Source organism: Lepisma saccharinum, chromosome 3, assembly GCF_977018435.1.
Source record: "Lepisma saccharinum chromosome 3, izLepSacc3.1, whole genome shotgun sequence".
In the NCBI taxonomy this organism is placed as follows: Eukaryota; Metazoa; Arthropoda; class Insecta; order Zygentoma; family Lepismatidae; genus Lepisma; species Lepisma saccharinum.
The window spans coordinates 78,066,603-78,092,247 of NC_139231.1; the positions used below are offsets into that span (position 1 = coordinate 78,066,603).

The window sequence follows — 25,645 nt, forward strand, 5'->3', positions numbered from 1 at the left end:
TTTGCCAAAATTCATGAATAATTTCCAGAGCCAATAATTCACGTGTAATTCCCAGAATTCAAGGAATTCCAAGTAAGTAGCTACCCTGATATTGTGCAGCAAATTATACATACGTAATTCATTTTTCATATCAACAAGTCACTTTTTCTAACAGCACAATTGTTTTATAATAATTTGTAGATAATTTTGAAAATGATATGAAGAAATGAAAATTTGTTTAGAAATGTATTATATTTGGTTATTATGGTTCTTGTGAAATTTTGTTTTTAACTATTGTATCTAATCAGTATTTTTCAGGAATTTTGTACCAAATTAAGTCTTTTTGCAACCTATTCCAGGATTTTTTGAGCCTAATTTAAGGTTTTTATAGCCTAATTTAAGGTTTTTAGAACCTATTTTAGGATTTTTAGCCATTTTAGGAACCTAAAGCACGTTTTTTAGAACCTAAAAATCCGAGGTCTATTCATAATGTTTGTCAGGAAGTGTGTTGGAGTTAAAGCGGGAACCATACGTTTATTGAATTTTGCCATTGCTTCTTTTCCCAAAACTTGTTCCAGCAGTTTCCGTTGAGAATTTTTCCAAATTTCAGTACCATATACAATACTGTAAGAGTAACTTTGTAATTTGTCCAAAGCTACAGCTATATTCTTCAGGTTCTGTAACATTTATTCAGTTCAACGCTTAATGTGTGTATCCGTAACTCCGTAACTTTCGATTTTATGGTTTGGTCAATAAAAAATATAGACCTATCTCTTGGCATTAAAAAGAAATGCTTTCTTATGAAGTGGATGGAATGTAGAAAAATAAATTAAGAGATTTTTTGTTTGTTGGGTGACTTGAGACACAATATTAAATTCTAGTTGGTATTAAATTGGATTCCTGGCATGGGTGATTTCAGGTTGGAATTTTTCAAGTGATCCCCATGCATAAGTGGCTCTGGGGCTCACCCAGCCACTCATCAATAGATACCACAGCACTGTGCTGATTACATAACCTCCACTATAGCTGATACCAAGAATGTGCAGATCCCTACCTCTACACCCCCTATGTGCCTTCATGGTACGGTGCAATGCACAGGAGATGACTTTACCTTTTATTAAACTGGATTTGGATTGGTGCAAACATAATTTACAATTTATTCAAACTCTTCATCTTTGGAGCTAAAATTTTAAAAAATATAACGTAGTCCTTAGTTCCAACACACAAAGTAAAAAAAAAGTAATTTACAAATGTCTAAAACTCAGTATCTGTGTTGTAAAACCTACTTTTTTTTAACAATAATTGGAATGTTGCAAATATAATATAAGGTACTCCAATAAGTTTTACGTCAATATGTAGTTAGTTACAGACCCTCCACATTCCAACAAAATATTGAAACTAAGACTACCTGCTGTATTGGTATATTTTTTAATACTTAACATGTTGGATAATGTACACTAATAACATTGAAAATTTCGATTTTTCACAAAAAAAAAGTTTTAAAAGAATTAAAATAATAAAAAAACATGATTATTTACATGATTTAATCACTGATTAAATCATTTTCAACCCTGGTTTACAGTGCCCATTCGACAGTCAAGGAGTACACTGTTGAACAGCGAGTGTTTCTCGTGCGCACATACTGGGTGACAGGATCGATTGCCAACACGTAATTGGAATTCATGAGGAAGTTTGGAGTCTGTACGAAGCAAGCAAAATAGACAATACAGTCCTTGGGTATACACTTTTAAGTGAATGTGGTAAACATTGCCTGCAAATGTCAGAAGAAAAATTGCAAATCTGCAGTACAGGTTATTGCAGTCTCCCAAGAAATCATTACGACATATAAGGCAGGAAACTGGGTATTCTTATTCAATGTGTCAACAGGCCGCAAAGAAAGCAGAGATTCGTCCCTAGAAGATCGCCAATGTTCACGAATTGTGTGATGACGATAAAGATAAATGGGTACAGTACTGTTTAAGGTTTCAGGAATTCATGCACCATAATCCCAGAATTTGGATATCACTTGGTTTAGTGATGAAGTATGGTTCCACCTATCAGGATATGTAAAAGCACAAAAATTCCAGGATTTTGGAGTCTGAAAACCCACATGTGATTGCTGAATCACTGCTACACCGACAAAAAGTGGGTGCTCGTATTTTTTTACGAGCTCATTTAGCAGTTGGAACTTACACCAGGTTATTTTCAACAGGATTTCCAACGTGTCCACGGAATTGATCGAGAGCTTCTTCTTTCGAAAGGGTTGTGGCCTTACCAGTGTGTTTTTTTTTTCCTGTGGGGTTTACTGAACGACAGGGTGTGTATGCAAACAAACCGCGTAAATTACAAGCTTTAAAGGACAACATTTCAGTTGAAATCAGGAACATCACCGGAGAAACACTGTGGAGAGTAACAGCGAATATGCAAACGTGGGTGGAGGTGTGCCTTCTTGAAAATGGTGGCCACTTTCAACACATGCTCTGATCACAATCAACGGCACACTATCCAAGGTATGTCATGTATAAATTACCAGTGATCAGAATACTATATTTTAAAAGTAGCATAGCTACAGCTACATTTACCAAAAAGTAACTCGTTACGGTACTCCTGTTTGCTACTCACTACTTCGCTACTTTTTTGAGCTACTACTGCATAAAAAACTTCGAAAAAACCATATGAATTTTTTAAAAAAATCTCCTACTACTGGTAAATAGATTCGGTTATTTATTATCATGATTCCAGTCATTCAATAATTTTGATAGCAGTGTTACTTCAGTTACTTATTTTTACTATAGTGTTTGAGAATAATGTACCTATGCAAGTGGCATATCAATTCAAATTTGATATATGAATATTGCAATTAGGGTGTTACCCAAATTAATGATTACAACTATACACAAATAAAATTTGGTAGGATTACATACCAGGTGGCCCATAAGTAGTAGACCACACTTTGAATCGTCATAACTTCTAGCGAAAGTGCATTTTCTGACAGATTTAACTTGTAACATCTAGCAGAAGTGTCATATTGCAATGTTCTAAAGTGCTTTTTTTCTTACAGGTTGAACTTCTGAAATAGCGACTAGTAGGATTCCTCTGGAGCAATGAATTTGGTGCATACGCCTGTACTCCGCAACCGAGGACGTGCAAGAAGTTCATCGCCGTATGTGTCGAGTATGGACCAGATGCACCAAAGTCGAAGACCATTGCACGTTTAAACAAACACTTCGGTACAACTGGCACCGTACTGGATATGCCGCATGCAGGGAGACCAAAAACTGTCAATACAGCTGAGAACAAGGAGTGGCTCCAGCAGGTGTTAGTGTAGTCACCCCACAAATCCAAATCAACATGCAGTCTGTCCGCAACACTGACAATTCCCAGAACAACATTACAGCAAATGCTCAAAGATAGGAAATTGAAACATTATCATCCGAGACTCATCAACAGGTTGAATGAAGATGATCCTGATCGCTGCCTGCAGTTTTCTGAAGAGTGGCTCCCCAAGTTGGAAGAGGACCCACAGTTGGAACAGTGTGTGGTGTGGACTGATGAAGCCAAATTTCACCTGTCCGGTAGTGTAAACAGACATAATTGTGTTTACTGGCATGATTCAAATTCAAATATGGTAGTCAAGTACGATGATAAAAGTCCCGGTGTCATGGCCTGGGAAGGCGTTACGTACCAAGGTGTCATTGGCCCTTTCTTCTTTGAAGATGGCGTTAATGGTGAGAATTACCTGAAGCTCATGTAGGGACACTGTTTACCCTTTACTCCAAGAGAGACCCCTTTGATCAGTTATGGTGGCAGCAGGATGGCGTTCCCCCTCATTATGCCACAATTGTATGGAATTGGTTGGACCAGGCATTCCCCGAACGTTGGATCAGATGTTGCGGGTCAATTAAATGGACGGCCTGCTCTCCTGACCTCACCCCACCAGACTTTTTCCTGTGGGGGTATTTAAGAGATAACATTTATTCCCGCAACATCAACCCCATCAACCCCCTACAGGACCTGAAGGACGTGATTACTCAGGGTGGCTACTCCAGGACCATAATAAAATTCAAGTATAATTCCCAGTTTTCAAGGCGAACATTCCAAAAAATCTCTAATTCAGCCTCTCACAACCCACACACAAATATATTAGCAATGTAAAGGGTATGTCTGATTCCAACGTATCCACAAATTCTAAATTCAATTGAATAAACACTGAACAAATTTAATATATATTTAAATAGAATAAATAAAAATTAATGTATATTTAAAATATTTAATTTATGGTGCGGAGTTTACATTTGCCATTTCACATACTCAGGCTCGAATCTCCAAACGCAAGTCACATGGGATAGACTAATCTACGAAAAATTGTTAATTGTACAAGAATTTCGAACTAAACTTTCCTAATCAACTTCAAGATATCTTATCTTGCAATAATCTTCCATCCGTCAAATAGACTGTTCTGCAAAGGACACTAACAAATTAAAATAATTGAGAGAATTCTGTTTTATTTTCCATGCACTTTCTTTTTCTTCCTCGACAAAAAGTACAAGCTGGACTGTTAAACTCTTGCCTCAGGATATTTACAAATATATATAAACTGAATGGGATTTGGATTAATAAAAGTTGCAATTTTTCACGTCTACGGAGAAAATTTCATGCATAATTCCTGGTTTCTCATGAACTGTGTGCAAAAGCGTGTCAAAATGTGTCTTTGTGATTACAGGTCTGTATTGACGCTGATGGCATGCAAGTTGACCACACAATTGAAAACCGATATTAATGTGTGTTTGTGTTACAAAATAAGCCATCTGTTTCCTTTTCATGCTGACTCTGCTACAAGTTTTGGAGCTTCAAAGTACAGTCTACTACTTATGGGCCACCCTGTATTTATGTTCACATCACATCAACATATATTTCTTGAGAATAAATATTTTATTTTTTAATAGACTGATATGAAGGCAGAATTTTGAGTTAAAAGTACCTGGGGCCCTTTTGTAATCAAAGGGCCCTAGGTTCGATACCCAGCGAAGGCATATAGTGGTTCAGATCAGTCTCAATCAGCTTATCTATGCATAAAATGGACTCAAAACAAAAACTAGGAAAGATGCCTAGTTGGAACTATGGGATCCTCCTGCTCCTCCATTCCCCACACTGTTCATCATTCATTATTCTTCCTCGTTCTCACAATTAGCCGAAAGTGGCAGAAAGCGACTATACATAAGATAATAATTAAATAAACATTCATCCTCATTGTCATGATTAGTAAAAGTTACAGAAAAGCGACTCAAAAGTAGAAAAAAAATACATAAATTTGAAAACTATGTACATTAACTAAAGAAAATTGTCATTTCTGCAGGAAAGTCAATAACTCGTCTGTAGTGTCGTGTAAACCTGAGTGTTCTAAACGTATTATAATTTTAAAATTTGTGAACAAATATTATCACGAAAATAATTGTCATTCAAGAAACACTATCATTCTGGTAACAATAATTTCTTGCTGGTGAGATCCTATATACTGACAATGATCAACGCTGTTAAAGTACTGAGCCATTTATTGTTGGCAGGATTCCTTTGTCAGTGCAGTGCAAAACCCATCGCTCGTTTTTGCAATGCAAGTTGTGTTTTACACAGTAATTAATAACATTTTAGTGTATCTTACACCATAGATATCCACAGGATTTGTTTCGGGTGTGATGCAAATGAGGCATTTTTTCCAGTGGGGCAGCAAATGAGGCATGTTTCTCCCCAAAATAGTGATGCAGCTCGTTACAACTACAGGAATTTTGTAGCTTCGCTACCGCTACACCTACAATTTTCAAAATGTAGTATCACCACAGCTACAGCTACAAATTTTGTAGCTAGCTACAATAGCGATGATACTTCTGACCACTGTAAATTACATTAATATTCATATGTTATATTTTATATTACAGCTCAGTTTGTGGGTCAGTTCTATAAGAATCATCCTGTATTATTAATATGTCAATAATCATACAAATAAATTATTTCTAAAAATGACTAGCGATTTGCTTCTACTGCCATCCTTTTACAAATAATATTTATCAGTGATGTGACAGATAAATAGGTATTCTTGTTACTGCTGTATTGGTTTATAACTAAAATTACCAATAACTTTACAAACATGATAATTCTACCAAACCCAACAATTTAGTGTTAATTTTGCTATCTTTGTTGTTTCTTTCGAACTATAAACATACAATTGAAAAATTAGGTGAATCTAGAAAGTAAGTTCCACTTGTTTACAAAAAACAAATAAACAGTAATTGTCAAAGAATATTACTGTCCTTGGATGCTTCAAGGCATGCTAAATATATAAGAACTTTACAATAGTATTACATTAGAACACAGTTCCTTCATGGATATTTTTTCAATGTAGTCTTGTCTATCAATGCACTTCTGCCAACATTCCCCCAGCAAGTTGATGTCCTTGGAAATATATATTATTTTTAGTTGCTGTCTCAACCAGGATTGTATCTGTTCCGTGCGCGAATGATGCCATGTTGCTAAAGAACACCGGATTTGAAAAGGATGCCATATTTTTTTTGTTTTGTTGGCAGCATTGTTCGTGCGATTGTTGTTATAAGATATCATTGAGGTTTTGTGTTGAGAAGAATTTCAGTTGTTCTACTGTTTGTGTGTGATGTTAACGCCATGGAAAGGTACAGTAAGGAACAGCGAGTTTTGATTGTCAAAACGCACTACAAGAATGGTGAAACTTACGTGGTGACTGTTCGGAAACTCCGTACAATACTTGGTCATCTTCATGCACTGAACGAATCAACTGTTCGTAGGTTGATCAAGAATTTTGAAGAAACTGGATCAACAGAAATTTGAAGAAACTGGATCAACACAAGACATCAAAAGCCCTGGACGCCCTCGAAGTCACCGGAGTGAAGCAAACGTTTCTGTTGTGCGTGTTTCTGTTGCTGCGAGTCGTGCTCAAGAACTGCATATGGCACCAACAACATTGCGAAGAATCTTGACGAAAGATCTGCACTTGCACACATACAAAGTGTAGTTAACGCAGGAACTGAAACCAGCGGATCGTGGAAAACAACGGCAATTTGTTGACTGGATCCTTGATAGGGAACAAGAGAATGAGGGTTTCGCAAAGTGCATCATTTTCATTTAAACGGGTTCGTAAACAAGCAGAATTGCCGAATATGGAGATCTGAGAACCCAAGAGTGATTCAGGAAAAGGAAATGCATCCTCAGAGAGTTACGGTTTGGTGTGAGATTTGGAGTACGGTTTGATCGGTCCTTACTTTTTTCAAGACGAAGAAGGAAATGCTCCGACAGTGAATGGAATTTGTTACCGTGCAATGCTAACTGATTTTCTTTGGCCTCGTTTGGATCAAATGAACATCGGAAATGTATGGTTCCAACAAGGCGGTGCAACTTGCCACACTTCAGGTGAAACAATCGATCTGCTGCGTGAGAAGTTCCCGGACAGAATAATGTTGTTGCGAGGAGACCAAACCTTCCCACCTCGATCTTGTGACTTGACACCATGTCACTTTTTCTTGTGGGGGTACACCAAGTCACAAGTTTACCAGAACAAACCCCAAAATTTGTTGGAACTTAAGCAAGAAATTCGACGTGTTCTCAACACACTTGATGGGGAAATGTGTGATCGGGTCATGGTAAATTTCATGGACCGAGTGATTGCGTGTAGGGCTAGTAGGGGGGGGGGGGGAAGGGGTGTCATATGCCAGATATTGTTTTCCATGTTTAAACCTTAATATCTCCTGAAGAGAATGGTGTGTGTTTTGTGCTCTTTTTTTCTTCAAAAATAAATTTCATTTATAGCAACTTCAAATTCGGCATTCTGTATGGATCACCCTTTATAATATGGGGCTTCCACTGTTAATACAGGGGATCTCACTTCCTGGGCTATAGGACTTCCACAGTTAATAGGAGGGGAACAGACATACAAAGTTTTGTATTCATGGGCACATTACAGTGCATTTTATTGCAAAATTTTAGCAATATATCGAACTTGCCTTGTACCTGCAACCAACCTGATAAATAGTTTCAACTATTATTGCAGAATGTTATTAGAATGGGTACTGGTTTCTGTAACCCCTCACCAGAGTGTGGTCACCTGGAAGTGCCATTCACAAATATAACTGCACTATGCTCACGAATGATGTGTTATATTACCTTTTGGCAATCCACAGGTGAAGTTAGAAGACAAGCAGCACATATTGACCCATGGTTCTGAACAAGTTCAAGAGGACCGAGTGGCCAATCTCAACTGTACACAGAGACAATGCCACAAGTGTTTCTATGGCATGGAGATTGATTCACAATTTTAATTGATTGATTTAGTTTACTTTACTTCGCTTCTATACCACTTTTGGCTAACCGTGAAGATGGGGATGAGTGATGATATGATGAAATTGATGAAGAGACACTCACAAATACCCATGACCAGGCTGGGATTCGAATCCAGGACCCTGGTGTCGTAGTGTGGGTGAAGGGGCACTTTTAATGAAAGGCTTGAATATTTACATGATGATCAGTGTGGTAGCCAACTGCCTGTGGTGAGTGAAAAGTTGGTGGTTCCAACAGAAGAGATAAAGTGCGTGAGAAAATAAAATTCACACTGCAGCCCAAGTGTAAGACATAATCACAAAATTTAGCCCAGAATAATTAATTTGATCTACTTGCCTACTTCAAACCGAGTAACTTTCATGTGTTTCTGCATCTGAAAAAGTTCCTTTGGTGGCAGGCATTTAATTGAACAGTACAGAAGCTCAAAGACTTGCTTTTTATCATAGACAGCTTCACTCTATGACGAGAGAACAGGGGGAGATGTATTCCCCCAATAATCCAGAAAATGTCTTGCGTATATGGAATATATTGGTATATTAAATGCCCTTCAGGGGATGCAAAACATGACATCCCATTATGACAAGAGCCTCAAAGAAGAAGCTTAACCTTTAGCAAATGAGAAACTCACCCATGTGTTAACCTCTATAGGTTGGAACTATTCAAGCACACACATTTCAAACTTGAGGAATTTGTTTTATTTTACTTTGCTTTTCTACCATGTTTTGTTAATCGTGAGGATAAGGAAGAATAGTGACAAAATGAAAGGGCAATCACAAACATATAGGGACAAAACATGCCACATGCCAGAGCCTCGCTCATCTGCAAAACACAGTCCAGGGTGTACTACGTGGAAGGGAACTTGACATTTTCGTGTCATTTTCATAAAGAGTCACCCCCTTACACCCCTCCTTACTAACTTACAGATATGTACAAAAAAATCATAGCTCAAGAATTAATTGTCATAGATATTATTATTATTATTATTATATAATTCTTTTTCAGAATTTGTACACCCTGTGGCCACCACAATAGACAAAAGTGGACAACTGTAGCAGCAAATTGCTTCTAGCATTGGCCCTATAGACACTACATGGACCAAATTTGAAGGAAGCACGACAAAAGACCACCATTTGAGGACATGCGATGTCTGTCCCCCAATTTTGGGAAAAAAAAAAAAACTGAAAATATGCAACATGTTAGATAATTGTAATTTTTGAAAAATTTTGAAAACTGGAATTTCCTGCTGGGCCCCATTATTACATGTAAAAGTAAAAGATATCAACAAAAAGCAGTGGTTGAAGAGTAAATAGCCCATTTGTAAGAGCTATCCCACAATGAATATATCGTTTTTTTCATTCCAGTATGCCACGCTTTGCATGTATATAAATGAACAAAAAAAAAGACTGAACTTAATTATCTACAGTTTTCAAGAAATGATGTGTTAATTGATGCCATGTGGAGGTGGTTTTAATCGAAATCAGCTGTCCAGAAAACCCCATCCACTAAAGGTTACAGTATGTAAAATCTATTGACTAATTTGACAATTACTTTTTTTGAATTGTAAATTGGAATTTACCTTGTGGATATGCTTTGCATAAAAGTGAGAGAATTGTTATTTGAAATAAAGCCAAAATACTACAGCCATACCTCTTTAGTATAGTCTTTCAGAACACCAGGATACACATTTGTTCCATTTGGTTCATTTATGATGACTCCAGGTGTTGGGTTACTGAAAAATAAAGTACATTTTTTAAGTTGTTTATAAATCATATATATGCTTGCAAATATAACAAAGGAAAATTTGAAAAAAAGTGCATTTTGGTTTATTTAGAAAAAACTACTGGTGCGAGTGATAAAATTCTAGTATTAACAATATGCAATGAAGGTGCTGTTGACCCTCCGAACACCCTCGAGGAAGTTGAAAATTTTTAGTGTTTCATATAAACGTTTGCCAATATTTTTAGCTAACAGATGCATTATAAGCGAGTAATTAGCAATTTTATATGGTATAATTTATGAAGTCAGCTACGCACCTGTGGCACATTGGCTTATCAAACAGGTGCAGCTGTCACGTGCTTATCGTAGAGGAGTGGGAATTGCAGATTTTCAAGGTATGTATATAATATTTTTTTTATTTATTTACTTTAAAGTTTCAGATACAATACTAAAAGACCATTTTATTCCGAAACTGTAGCAACAAGAAAAAAATAAGAAGAAGAAAATAACAACAAAACAAGACAATACAAGATGTCAGACGAAAAAATAAATTGCTACATGTACATTCTTAGTGATTGTCGGAAACTGTGTTCTGACAAGAAAATATCAACATTCACAGGCAGGTTATTATATAAGTGGGGGAGCCTATAGTAAAGAGACCGCTGCAGGAGAGAGAGCCTTGTAACGGGAATGTAAACGAGCTTTATGCTGTGAGTTGGCTGTGCGAGTACTCGTAGATGAAATTAGTTGACAAGGAACTTGGTTTTGATTTTGCCATTAATGATTTTATGCAAATTTTACCTTCTAGATAGATTAGGAGTGTAAGGTTTGATGGTGATAGTATTTTTACATTATTTTTTTAAAATTTATGTGTGTTTTTTCTCGAGCATGAGTAACAAAATTTGCTTCAAAACAAGCAGTGATTTTCCATTTTTGTTAGGTTTCGTGGTGATAGTAATTACAGTGGAACCTTAACTTTATGTTTTTCCAGGGGAGCAAGCTGAAAATACTTAAAATACTGTAAATGTAAAATCAAGGAAAATTTATAATATTTTACTATGTTGGGTCAGTCAAGATTAAATGTATAATGCCGGAAAACGTAATATTAGAGTTCCATGTTATTCTTCAATTTCTTGCATGCCTAACAAAACTTACTTTTAAAAAAAATGTGAAAATGAGCTGGGATGTGAGGAATTGGACATGCTGTGGTCACATTATGGTACTACATATCTCGGTTATTTGTTTCTGCATGCTGAAATAACTTTAAGGCATCGTAAAACATTGAAATCTGTAGATTGAGACAAAAAGTCCAATAATTCAAAGGTGTACGGTCGGTCACTGCAATCAATACTAGTAATAATGCTGGTATACCAGAAAACAGTCAACAATCAAGGTCCGAAGACAGCTAGTTTCCCCTGCTCTTCAAGGTCTGGTCATAACACCTTTTTTCCAACTGTTTACAAACCCAGCAGGGTTTCTGTGACGTCATCAGGATGAAACTTCTCTGAATGTCTGCTATTTCCAGCACTGTAAAGCATGCATCGCTCTTGTTTTAAGAGAAAAAACACATATTGAAGAGCATCGCAACGCAACTTACACAGAATACATAAATGTGATGGTGCATAGAAAATATTATAAGTAAGCAAAAACACAAATTTGTCCACAGTTAGTGCTGAAAAGAATTGGAAAAAGAGCAGCTCCAGATCCATTGTTTTTGCTTCATGGTATTTCTCCTTTTAATTTTGTAGATCCAGCGGTTCAAATGTCGAATTACTTGACAAAACCACAAAGTACTCTCTATTGTTTTGTTTTTACAATTTTTTCGTTTTGTATTGAACAAAGAAATGATAAGACTGATCAAGATTTTTGTTCTCAATGTGACAGACATACTTACTCAGAACATTTTTCCTAGCACATCTTGCCTTCACACTAAGGATGGCCAAAAATTTAAAATCTAGATTCGGAAATTTTACTATCTTAATTTAGGAGACATAATCCGAATTTCGGGCATAGCGGTTTATAACCATTTTCCATTTTTCAGGTCAAATTTATTAACAAAGCTCTCAATGTGCTGTATTTTAAGTCTTCCTCATTTCACGATCATATGCTCCGTAAGTAAAAGTGAAGTGCTCCCCTGTGCTTTACACAGGAAGGCATGTATGGGGTGTGGAGTCAGGGCCCCATGCTATCTTGATCACGGCCAAAGAAAGGGGGGGGGGTGATGTGATCAGCACCATGCCCCTGGCCACCTTTAACCCTCCCCCCCTTTAGTTTCCTCCAGGTACCCACATTATACAACACTGGCTGGGTGCCGGAGCTGCTTGAACAGGTGGAAAAAATCCTGGTTCTCCAACGCTGGGGATCGAACCTGGGTGTCTCGCATGGTAGTCAGATAAAAAAAAATATGCATTTGGCAATCCCAACTTCACACATCTTGCAATATCACTGTTATCATCACTAAGCTAGTGTAACTGGGATTATCAGTGTAGGAATGGCACCTTTCTTCAGGCTCTTCTTTGGTGTAATTCCTACTAATTTGGATTTTAAATCACATTCGTAACATTCTGGTATACAAAGAAAAATAGCAACCTGAAATTTGTCTTTCCAATAGCATTTGCTCTTTCGGAACTTCTCATCGGACGGAAATATACAGTGAACAATATCAGAATTTTTGTTTTCTTTAGATATTCATGGAAATACACAAATACAAGAGCAAGGAAAGAACAATAGAAACACGTTTCCCTTGATAAAACTATTGGATACCAAACTTTCTCCAGCGATCTTTCATACCTATGACGTCACAGTTTTACAACCACCTCGGCTTGCTCAGAAGGGGTGTTATGAACGGGCCTTCCAAAGCAGGTGACAAACAAGTTAATAGACCTAGGTCAACATATTTTTTACCAATCTAATATATTTATAGTCTGTATTCTGCTTCCACATCTCCAATATTTTTTGGCTACAAGTATAGAGGCCAAAATCATATCCACAGTAATTTCATATTAATTTTCCAGTTTCCAAGACACAAATCTCAAGAAAGTGAAACATACAAAGTGTCAAAATGATGCGGTAAACATGAACTAGACTTTAGTTGTAGATGTGCTAAAAAAAATCACACTAAGGAACCTTAGGATTATGAGAAAGAATAATTTCTGGTTCAAACTGGAAAGTAATGTTCATATTGTAGCATTTATAATTATATAGAATAATTTTTAATTACCAAACATCCAAATCTGTTAATATTGTTCAAAACACATGTTGAAACTTAAATCATGATGATAATAATATAGAAATACTTACTCTTCAGCATGTGCAATATCATCATACATCATGACAATTATGTTTTCATCAGGAATTCCATGGTTGTGTACGACTTGATATGCATGACAAATATCTGCCTGTAATTTGGAATTAAGAAGAATAAGCAAGGTTCAATCAGTACAAATAGTGTTAAATTAAATTATGCCCTACTTAATTACAAGGTTGGAGGCATTTCTAAAAAACATCTACTAGTGATACTATGTGTAATATTACATCACTGCCTTGAGAGAACAAAGAAATCAATGTTTTGTCCTTCGAAGCATTATAGAAAAAGAAAAATTAACATTTATTTTGTCAAAATTGAGAAAAATGTTAATTTGTGTAACTCAGGGCATCTAATTTTGGAAACTAAACTGGAAGCCATTCTTAAACCAAAAACTTTCCTCTCTTTTTAATAAAACAAAGATGTAAAAGATATTACTATGCAAATATGAGTGAATCTCAGGCATATAAAAACTAAGGGTATAAAATATTTTTTTCTTATCAGGTACTACCAGTTAGCTGAACGGCAAATTTGCCTCAATGTTATACTCTAGTATGCTAGTTCAGCATGCTTCAACTGTGTTCTTATACTGGCAGGTTTTACTTCCATACAGAATTGAAAGTTTTTTCTTGACTGAACCAACGAGTGCAAAGTTAGTAGATGGAACATAAATATTGGCATCAGACCCTCAAAAGGTTGCGTGGTAGGCTTTTCTGCTGGATAAACATCATTATTGGCCAAAGTGGGATACCCAACAGGGGATCAAGAGGACGAGCAAGTCCTATGTTTAGTTTATCAGTTCAGACAAGTGTGTGATAGGTTACCTGTGACAGGTAACACAAGAGTGTGATGGAGACATAAGTTTTGTCATGTTACAGTGCCAGAAATCCCTCCAAAACATTAACGTCATGGCACAAACTTAAATACCGGGTGTCCATAAAATCCCTTTACAACTTCAAAAATTCACTACAAATGCAAATGATGAGATATTTGAGTGATTTTTTTTTTTATTGTACTCGTTTACTATTAAAGTTTGTACTAATAGTCAATTTGTGTATTTCCGGTAACATTGTGAAGAAAGAGAGGTCCTCGAAAGAAAAATGGCTACTCTGCAAGAAAAGGCACAATGTGTGGCGTGGTTCATTGAAACAAAATCTGACACTCAGACTCAGCGAAACTTCAGGACTAATTATGGGAAACAATCACCAGCACGTCCAGTAAATTTGTGAATGGCACAGGAAATTCATGGAGATCGGTACAATTTTGGATAAAGCAAGAAGTGGAAGAAAACGAGTATCAGAGGAAGATATCGAACGTGTAAGACAAGCCTTTGTTAATTCTCCAAAGAAATCCATTCCCACTGCTGCCAGACAGTTACAGCTACCACGATCAACAGTGCACAAGGTCCTACACCACAACTGCGATTGATTACGTATAAAGTGCAACTGTTGCATGCCATCGAGCCCAATGATAAACCGAAACGCAAACCATTTGCAGTAGACATGCTTCATCGAATATCGGAGGATGCAGTGTTCCTCAACAGAGTGTGTTTTACTGGTGAGGCAACGTTTAATGTTTCCGGTAAACTGAACACGTACAATGAGAGAATCTGGGACTCAGAAAACCCCCATGCGACAATGGACCTCAAATGAGACAGTCTAAAGGTGAATGGGTGGTGTGCACTGATGTTCAATCGAATCATTGGTCCATTTTTCTTTGCGGAGCAAACAATTGCTGCAAATCTTTACCTTGACCTTTTGACTGAATATGTGACAACACAACTGGCTGACCTTCAACCAACCGTCTTTACCAACAGGATGGCACACCACCACATTGGTGATTAAATGTTCGTGACTTCCTGGACCAAACATTTCCCGGTAGGTGGACTGGACGGGTGGCCCTATTCCCTGGCCACCTCGTTCACCAGATATAATGCCCCTAGATTTCTTTCTATGGGGCTACGTTAAAGACACTGTGTATCGTACAAATGCACGGAACATTACTGACCTCAAACAAAGGATCACTGATGCCATTGCCACTATTGATGAGGCTATGCTAGAGTGGACATGGCGCGAAATCGATTTTTACCTTGACATCCTTTGTGCAACCATTGGTGCCCATATTGAGGTTTAGTAAGTTATGAAAAAAAAATTCAATATATGCTGCTACTATGTGACAAATTTCATTAATTATCTCTTCATATGTGTTTGGAATAAAAGACTGAAGTTGTAAAGAGACTTTATGGACACCCTGTATATTTCACACTGTGGTATAGTGCAGAAGGCCTTAGAAAGAGTGTTTCGCGGGCTAACAGCAGACGTCGCTCGCACACTATTGCCGATACTCTCGTGTCGTCTGCTCCTCAGCCGAACAAACAGGCCGAGGTAGCAAGAGGCAGAGGTCATTCACCCTTCCAGAAGGGTGCAGCGAGAGCTAGCTGTGGCAACCGGGCTCGCTCATTCGCGGACCTGATTGGTTCTCGCAAACACACCCTCATATTGTTGTCTGCTGTAAGCCCGCGAAGCGATCTTTCTAAGGCCTTCTGCACTATAATGAGTGTTGTGTGTGATACATACATTTCTGGATTGTAATAATACCGTTTTACAGTCATTTTTATTTTTACAACCCAGAACACTGTACATGGACAAATATTTTATCAAAATTTTGTGTAACCCTTAAACGTAGAGGCCTGTTTTAGGCAATAAGGCCTAAATACAAAGCATGTTTTCAGCAGGAAGTTTAAAATTGCAAAGATTTTAACTAAAAATGTATGTCTCTGAAACTGTGAATGCTAGAATTACAAACATAACTCATTTTTTTCAGTTCAACAATTTTCATTTACTAAACAGAAGAAGAAAGAGAAAGTAAGAGAAATCTTATTCCTCTTATGAAATCTGAATTCCATTTGGTCCCCACGTAGCCAACACCAAGACATTGAGGGTTCAAAACAGTATTTGCGTATTGTCCGATACATGTTCCATTCTCACAGCAAGAATGCAGAACCCCATGGTGGACTGGTTAGCATATCGTGCTATGATGCCAGGGGTCCCGGGTTCGAATCCTGGCATGGGCATGGATGTTTGAGAGTGTCCATTCATGAATTTTTATCATAACATCACTCATCCCCATCTTCGCAAAAATGTTAAAATTGGCACAAAAAGAGAAGTAAAATAAAGCAAATCAATTATGGCAAGAATGGCGCACTGCTGCTGACAGTTCCGGAGAAAAAAATATTGTAATGCAAAACCCAGGCTTGTTTGTGGCGGGAAATTCAAAATTCTATTTTCTTAATATCTCCGAAACTATGAATGCTAGAGTTAAAAATTATATCTCGTCTCCTTCAGTACAGTATAAGCCTATGGTAGAAGAAACCTAATTTCATTTATCAAGTAGAGGAAGATGAAAGTTAAAAAAAAAAAAATAACAAATTTTGAACCTCATTGAACTCCACGTAGACACGTCCACCAGGACGTGAGGTTCAAAAACGTACTTGCATATCACACTTGCTGCGATATGCAGAGAAAAAGATACTTCCTAATGTAAACAGTATTTTTTTTTGCGGGAAATTGCCCCCTCCCCAAATACAGCCAGAATCTAATTATATATTACTAAGAGGATGTGAAGCAGTCAAAATATATATCTCCGAACATTTCATGAGCAAAAGTGAAAACACCAAATGTGACATATATGTCACATCTCAGCTTTTGTGATCTCACCTAAATGTGCTAAACATTATCAGCAAAAAATAACTTTAATAGTTTACCTGATGTCTGTAATTATCATATCCATTAGAACCTGCTACAAGAAGAACCCATATCTTTCCTCCATTCTGCAATTTTGCAAGTGACACAGCAACACTGAAGACTGCAAACACTATGACATGTTGCCTAAAGGACACCATGGCTACCTGTAAAATTAAAAGAAGAATTCAACTACTTTTATGTACATATTGGCTTATTTTCATGTCATCTCAGTACAAAACACTGATGCCTTAACCAGGATTCAAATCCACTGTATAAGCTCCAATCTTTTCCCCACAGCACTGGATACACAGTTTACTACAGGGGACCAAAAAAAAAAAAAATACTATTTAAAATTTATTTTACAATGGTCTCCCATTTCCCCTCCTAGCCATACCATTCTCAACTTCTTTTTTTTATTATTATTATTAGCAATGGAACAAGTTAATTGGTACCCTATCAATATCAGCCAATACAGGCATATCAGTGCAAACTTTATCACGAAAATTACTGGTACTTTATAAATAGCCTATAATATAGAGCACGGGTTCCCAAAACTTTTCTTTTCATGGCACCTTTAGTATTTCAAGATTTTTCCACAGTGTCTAAGTCAGGATGCAGGTCTATCTAACATTTGCAATGCTCAGTTAGTGTAGTTAGGTTGCTTGCTTTAAGTTAAAAAATAAACACAAATTTGGAACAATCATACCATTGATTGAATACATTGGAGCATTTCGCAGCACCCCTGTAAGCCAGACACGGCACCCTAGGGTTTTTGCGGTGCACACTTTGGGAACCACTGATATAGAGAAAAATTCTGACAATTTGTTATTATCCTTATGAATAAAAAAAATCATGACATAGTTTTGTGAAGTAAATATATTCATTTCTTCTTCAAAGGGAAGCCCCATTGCAATAACTTAGTTGCATACAATAATTAATGAGGTGAACATCTGGGAAGGGTGGGGGTTGACTCACTGCATCCCCTTGAGAATTACATTGAATGTTGTTTTAATCAACAGATTTTCATTTTGCATATATAAAATTGGATCTAGCATGCAGAAAACATAAATAATGGAGATAATTGATATCAAAGCATTGCCCATGTAAGTAAAAATTTTCCCATCGTGGAATATTTTCGCTGCTTTTTATTAGCAAAAATTGTTTGTATGCACACTAAAATAGTGAAAGAACACCTCAGAAATTGCTTTCAGCTCCAAACTTAACAATGTAAAATTAAAGCTGTTGTGGAATGTCATGGTGGGTGCTTTATTTACTCGCACGTAGCCATCGGGCTGTTCTGCTTCACCATAAGATAACATGCTAAGGTAACAAATGTACTTTACTTCACAATAGCACAACAATGGAAAATGTTTATAAACAACAATCTTCATACAAAATATTTCACTTTCTCGAGCAAGTAAAGAAGGTCAAAGGTTTGCATTTTATATTGGATCAGTACAATGTCAGTTATTGGAATCAGTAAATTTTACATCAGTGGTGTATTAATTTTGGCAAAAATTACAAAACAGTTCACCCCTAATTATTATTATTACTTTTTGATACAATTCCCACATAGGAGCATACAGAAGGGGAAAAAATTTTCTCCAGAAAACACACAATAACCAATCACTAGACTTCTGATTTTAGGTTTTTAACCTATTTTTCCTTTGCAGGTAAATAAGAAATAACAAGTTATATTAGTGCCTCATTAGAAAACAACTGACGAAGTTTAATAGTGCCTAAAATAACCTCTCTTGCTTGCTAGAACCTATTTTAGGTTTATGTGCCTAAATTAAACCTTTCTTTTTAGGTTTTACAGCATTTTTTTATATCTCACAGAGGTATTTACTTGGTTTCGTGGCAAAATAGTTCAATGACTGGCATGTTTGAAACATGTTTTCTGTCAATTTCCCTCCCTCCAAGTATATGATGTTTATGAAAGCTTTAAACAAAACAAAAAATATCTGACGTCACTGTTACCTGCAGACAGTGGCAGCGAAAGGGGGCAGTTCCCCCTAACTTTTTACCCCTGCACTATAGACTCTTAATGCTTAGCCTTGCCTATTAAGATAAAGTAAACTGTCATAGAAAGCTTTAGGGCATAATGCCTGCATATACATATACATGTAAACATATACAATAAATACTATTGCCATGACACTAGCTGACCTAAGGAATTTATTAGTAACTCCATTAAGACTTGAATTTATTGTATTATCTTTATATTGAGTACAGGTGTGTGGTATGGCATTTGGAAGCTGCACAAGTAGGACGATTCGTTGTAATTTTTTAATCTCTGGAAAGCACGAGAGGGAACGTTCTTGAATAAGAGGAGTCAAACTACTGGCAATATTAACTAATTGTTTTATCTGCAGAATGTTCTAGAATATAATGAGGATATAAATACAAGGATTCAATTTCCCAGTTGATCTGTAAAGGAATCAGTTAATGAGACTTCAGGGTTATGTGTGACATTTCATGCAGTTGATTAGTGATCAGTCAGTGTCCATTGGTAGCTTTATAAGAACTAGTCATTCGAAAATGAAAAGGACTAAAAAACAGTAAAGTAACGAAGTCTACTACTAGTTCCAGTTCGGGTCCAAAGCTGAAGACATGATGACAGCGGAACTTCCGGACCCTCAGTGTAGTGCTAGTTTAGGTCGAGGGCCGAAGAGATGGAAGGTCTCTCTCTCTAAAGTGAATACTTCAGCAGTACCGGGTATTGGAGCAGTTTATTAAAAAAGAATTAAGCTGCACAGATCAACAGATCAACTGAAAATCAAAGTTTTGAATGATGATTTTGTCGTCCCCGAACCAAATTCCGTGTATGCAGTCTGAGAATTTCATGGCATAAAAAAATACTTTTGATTAAGCCTACCGAATTTGACACATGCTCTCAGACACTTACCTACCATAAAGGGACAGCCGAAAATTTTATGAATGTCAAGAAGAGAAAGCAAGAAGATTTTGGCGGAAATTACAGGCTCTACCAGGACCCGAATTAGGGCTTTTGAATACCGTGCCATTGCTCTACCAGCTGAGCCACCAAGCCACCCTTGACTTCAACTGATTTCTTGCTAAAATGTATACATAGTGAATGTCCTGTGTATGTCAAATCGTAAGATGTTGCCTGTATAATGAACAAGCACAGAAAATAAAGGAAAGAAGCAAACTGAGGGGCATTCCCACCGGTTGAGAAGGCATTTTACTTCTGTAGTCTTCGAGGTGACAATGACAGTGGCCTACTAAGGGAGATTTCATACTGTGTAGCCTGAGGATTTCACAAGTCGAACATAGATTTGTGCGGCCTTTTGTGTCACTACGGTGTGAAACGCTGCTGTTGACTGGATTGTTTCAAGCGACATGTACCACGTGTCCCTTCGGTCTGATACCTTCCTAAGTCCTGAAGATCCAAACCTGCAGGAAGAACTCATCTTACTTCAGTCTCCAATACAAAATGATAACAGCTTCTGGTGAGTTGATTTTAAAAAATGTGTCTGAGATAAAGAGTGTCGTGCCCAGGATTTTTGGAAGGGAGAGGGGTTATGCATACTATTTTTGGTGGTCAGTCATTTTGCCATCTTTCCTGTCTTTGACGTTCTTTTAAGAAATACTTATGCCCGGTTCGCTCAACGCGCGTTAAATTTTAAAGAAGCATTAAATCAAGTTAATGCTACATTAGCACATTGAGGCATTTCTCCAACCTTCATAAAGGCTAACAGACCTCTATTGTCGTCGTTAGATCTAAAGGCACTCTTTTGCTTCATTAAGGTGTTTAACAGCGCGTTGTGCTGTGTCGGAAATAAGATGGTGAAATTGCGTATGCCAGCTGTTGTGTTGAAAGGTTATCCCAAACCGATTTGAACACATTATTTGCATACCATCGCAAAACATACACTAGTTCAATTTCTTTCTACAGCAAAAATAATTTTCCCATTTCGTATTTCATATCATAAATTCGTACTGCAAATCAGAAATCACATGTAAGTTAAATGAGAAATATCGTATTAATGTACTTTTTAAGTTTTGTCAATAATGGCATCGTGATCATCACACATTATTCAAATTTTATTAATTTTGCCTGTCGAGCCAAAAATATATGCTTATAGTTAATTATACGAACTTTATGTTTTTAAAATGCATATTGGGCTTCCACCTTCAATGCACTGTAACCATAAACACAAAATATCGCATGACTTTTTAAAATAATGTAACCTCCTTTTACATATTTCAATTTGTATAAGGTGAAGTCATTCACCAAAATATTCGGTGTCGTCATCCATGCCGTTTTCCAGTGGATCACATAGAAACTGGAGAAAGTCGTGGTTTCTTGTGTTTATGCTTATGTCTGCTTATAACTACCATTCCAATTTTATGTTGCTTTTTAAACTGAAAAACGTCAGAAAACGTAAGAGGTAAAATTAAAATGAAGCAACTGTCCTAGAAAGAGGCAATACACGTCCTGTACTCTCATTTAATGTCAAATAAATTTGTGACATTACACAATGTAGCCTGCAATCTTTCAAAGTAGTAGGGAATTGTTCTTTCAAACTTTTCAAATTAATTTCCACCTACTCCAATTAACATAATGGAAAAAAATGATTTTGCAGTGACGAGAATGCTCGACGCAAATGTTCATCATTCTATATTCTGAATCACAAGCAGCTAGGGACAGCTGTAGCAAACTGGAGATGCTAAAAGCACCAAACCTGACCTGCCTAACCTAACCAAGTACAGAAATAAAGAAAACCTGCCTAACCTATTTACTTATTTAGCTCATAGCTGTACGTAAGTACTGTAGAATGAAACATGTTGTTTAATATAACGCGAGTCTTAATATAATCACAAAATCAAAACAATTATTATGCATTATATTGAAAATGGGCTGACATATAACGGTGCACATGGAAATTAAATCGTATTCATAACAAACTGAAAGAGCACTTAAAAATTGAAAAAAAAAAAATCAACCGTTACATGTACAAGGTATATTTATGAACAACTACCATCTCATCACGTAATATAGCTTACATATGTTGTTTCATTAAGAAAAAAAGCTTGAGGTCCTAAGCAGTTTCAAGTATATAGTTTCGTGCATGGACATTGTAACATTTTGACATTGTGCAGTGACATAAAACACACTACCATCCTTTCGGAAATTATTCCTTGTACATACGTACAAGTGGTAATGATATTGTCTCGGTGTACTTGTTATATTTTTTACCAGTAATGATAAATTAAATGTAAACTATCATATTAATCAACCGTTCCATGTACAAGGTACATTTTCTGAATGACTACAATTTCATCACATAATGAATAACCAAACATATTGTAAAGAACCGTACTACACATGTATGTTTCATTAAGGAAAAAAGCTTTAGGTCCTAAGCAGTTAAAAGGTGTTGTCGTTTCGTGCATGGAAATTGTAAGAGTATACATATTTGTTTGAAAAACACACTACCATCCATTCGGAAATTTTTCCTTGTACATACATACAAGTGGTAATGGTACTGTCTAACAGTGCACTCGTTTTTTTGTTGTTTTTTTTTACCAGTTATGATAAATCAAATGTAAAATATCATGTTAATCAACCGTTCCATGTACAAAGTACATTTTCTGAATGACTACAATTTCATCACATAATGAATAAACAAACATAATGTAAAGTACCGTACTACACATGTATGTTTCATTAAGAAAAAACTTAATCCTAAGCTGTTTCTGGTAATGTAATTATGTGCATGGACATTGTACAAGTATGCATATTTGTTTGTAAAACACACTACCATGCATTCATGTACGTTCGTACAAGTGGTGAGGATACTGTCTAACAGTGTACTTGTCCTTTTTACCATTTATGATAAATCAAATATAAAATATCGTATTGTATTATATACGTATATTTTTCTTTGAAAAATATTTGTACGAAACAAAAACACAAACATTCAGAAACGTCCCTTGTACATATGCATGAACGGTAATCATACTGATAAACATTTTACGTGCCTTCTTTTTTTGTCAGTGAATATTTGGAAACAGTAGATTTGTTGTTTGCAATGCCACATTCACATCAATGCCAATAGAAGTGACTTGTTGCAATATTTACATATTTAATTGCCATGGCACAGTAAGTTAAGTTATGCATGGCGTACATTTAGTGAAATGTTCTCTTTGGTTGAGGAAAATTATTATAGCAAACACACGTTTATTTCCACCTTTAGGCCTCTTTTGCAATGCCATTTTAATATAATTAAATTTATCAAACTTCAAACAGATTACCATAACCTAGAACAGTAGTTTTTATTTATATATTTATGATCTTGTATTTGCAGTCGGTAGGCACTCATTTAAATCTAACTTAAGATATTACAATGTAACTGTTAATCCTAATACATAACATTTTTGGTGTGCGGACGTAAATACCTAACTAACATTCATTTCTTAAACATATATGTATGTGTTACACATTACTTTATTTATTTTTGTTCCTGGGATTTCATACAAAAAAGCCCAATTCCACTTACGCACAGTCTACTGTCCACGGTGCAACCAATGAAAACGTTGCATTTCTCGTATCAAAGTATGAGAATAGCAAGGCATCAAAGCAAAATGTCTCTAACATGTCGTTAGTTAACGGGCCTATAAAATCGCTTGAGCGAACATTAAAAGTTTAACAGGCTGCTAAGATTTTAGTGATGCGTTAACTATCAACTCGTTAAGAACGTTTTAAAGATGGTTGAGCAAACCGGGCATTAGTCAAATAGGGTTATGACCTAACAAACCATCCCATGGCACGTCACTTGAGATTAATAATTTGGTTGATTTGGTGTTTTGAGCCTACTTCATGCACAGTAAGGATAATCAGGACTGGACCTACAGTTTAAAGTGGGATCCGAACCACTATTTGCCTCCACCGGGTATCAAACCCAGGACCCCTTGATTACAAGGTGACGACGCTACCACTGTGCCATCGAGGAGTATTTGATCATACTGGGAGACGAAATATTAATGTGCTGGGAACGGAAGGGTTGTCACTGTGCATTTATTATTTCGCGATCCAGCTGTATTCGAGAAGATTTTCTTTGTTTCGTGCTGATACATGACAAGACTGCTGCGACACAATTTTGAACACTTCTGAATACTTAGGCCTGAATATGAACAATTTGGTGGGTTTCGGCTTTTATAAGAACTGCAAAAATGGGACGACAAGACACGTTAGTGGTGTTCAGGCTCAAATCAGAGAAATATTCGAGAACTGCCTGCATCCAGTTCGCAGCTCACAGTTCGAATCTCGACTTGTCGAGTCTCTAGTGGATTGTCCATCCCGTGCCTGTGTAAGAGCTTCGTAAAAACAGCTTCCTTGCAACCCCTTGAAACCCAATCACCACAAGTGGCCTTAAACATACAATTGTGAGGTTTTACCTATACACCTTAAAAATATGGCGTTCAGACTAGCTTGGTTTAGTTATCTTAGCCCAAAGAATAATTTTTCATTGTATTTATGCTAATGGAACCTAACCTCGTAGGCATTCCTCATCTGGCGTCAGAACACAAGGTAGCAAAACTCTTGTGTGGAGAGGAAGACCCGAAACAAATGACAGCAACTGTGCGTAAACAATATGGACGCGACCGAATGGAGAAATGCATTGCTAAAACATTTTTTACGTGCAATAATATAATAGTAATCGGAAAAGTAACACCAGAAAATGGAAGTAGAAGGTACGTACTTTCTGGGGATATTAATTTTGTTCGTCTATTTAGAGGAAAAAAGCAGCCCATGTTCTGCAGTGAGACCGAGGCAAGAGCTTTTGTGCTCGCAGACTCATTAATGTCAAAAAATACATGTTTTACCGCGAGAATAAATTGAACGAGGGGAGAAAACACTTCCACGACCTTTCAAAAGGCTAATTATGTGATATAGCCCGAACACCTCTCACTCGTTTATTTCGTTCATTTTAGCATTGATACTTACCTATTCTGCATTGCGGAAGATTCTTTGAGGTGAAGTTATGCCTTTTTCCATAAAATAGTGCCAACTTTTCATATTACGAGTCATTATTTGTCTTCCTTGTTCCGCTTGGGTAACAGACAATATGGCGTGCACTCGTCATGGATCATCATGCATCGTGTTTGTGTTTAGTCTATTTGTAGTAGGTATTCAGTGTTTCAACCTTCTTAACCGAAAAATACCTACTTTCGTGTTCATTGTCATCACAAACCATTGACGAATAGCCCCAAAAACCCATTCACGATAGCCCCACAAACCATTACGGATAGCCCCCAAAACCATTCACGATGCCCCCAAAACCATTCACGATAGCCCCAAAACCATTCACGATAGCCCCACGGACCATTTCCGGCAAGGTTAGGTTAGGTTGAGTTAGGCTAGGTAAGCATAGTTTAAAAAAAAAATTAAAAAATTCTCGTAAAAAAAAGGCGTTTGGAAACACTGGCGAGACAGTGTGACTTTCGACGCTCGCGCCATTTGCAGGTACATAATGGAAACAACGGCAAAATGTTGTCGCTTTACAGAAAATGCAAG

At 36.7% G+C, this 25,645-nt stretch overlaps 1 protein-coding gene across 1 annotated transcript in view; it reads right to left on the minus strand.

Moving 5' to 3' along the window:
• Positions 1-25,645, minus strand: part of LOC145985172 (legumain-like) — a 65,762-nt gene that overhangs the window by 39,456 nt on the left and 661 nt on the right. The window contains exons 2-4 of the mRNA XM_083118870.1: positions 17,121-17,264; positions 13,354-13,451; positions 9,985-10,066 (exon numbers count right to left, since the gene is read on the minus strand). Of these exons, the coding sequence (XP_082974996.1) occupies positions 9,985-10,066; positions 13,354-13,451; positions 17,121-17,258 (318 nt within the window). The 5' untranslated portion in view covers positions 17,259-17,264. The remainder of the gene's footprint in view (positions 1-9,984; positions 10,067-13,353; positions 13,452-17,120; positions 17,265-25,645) is intronic.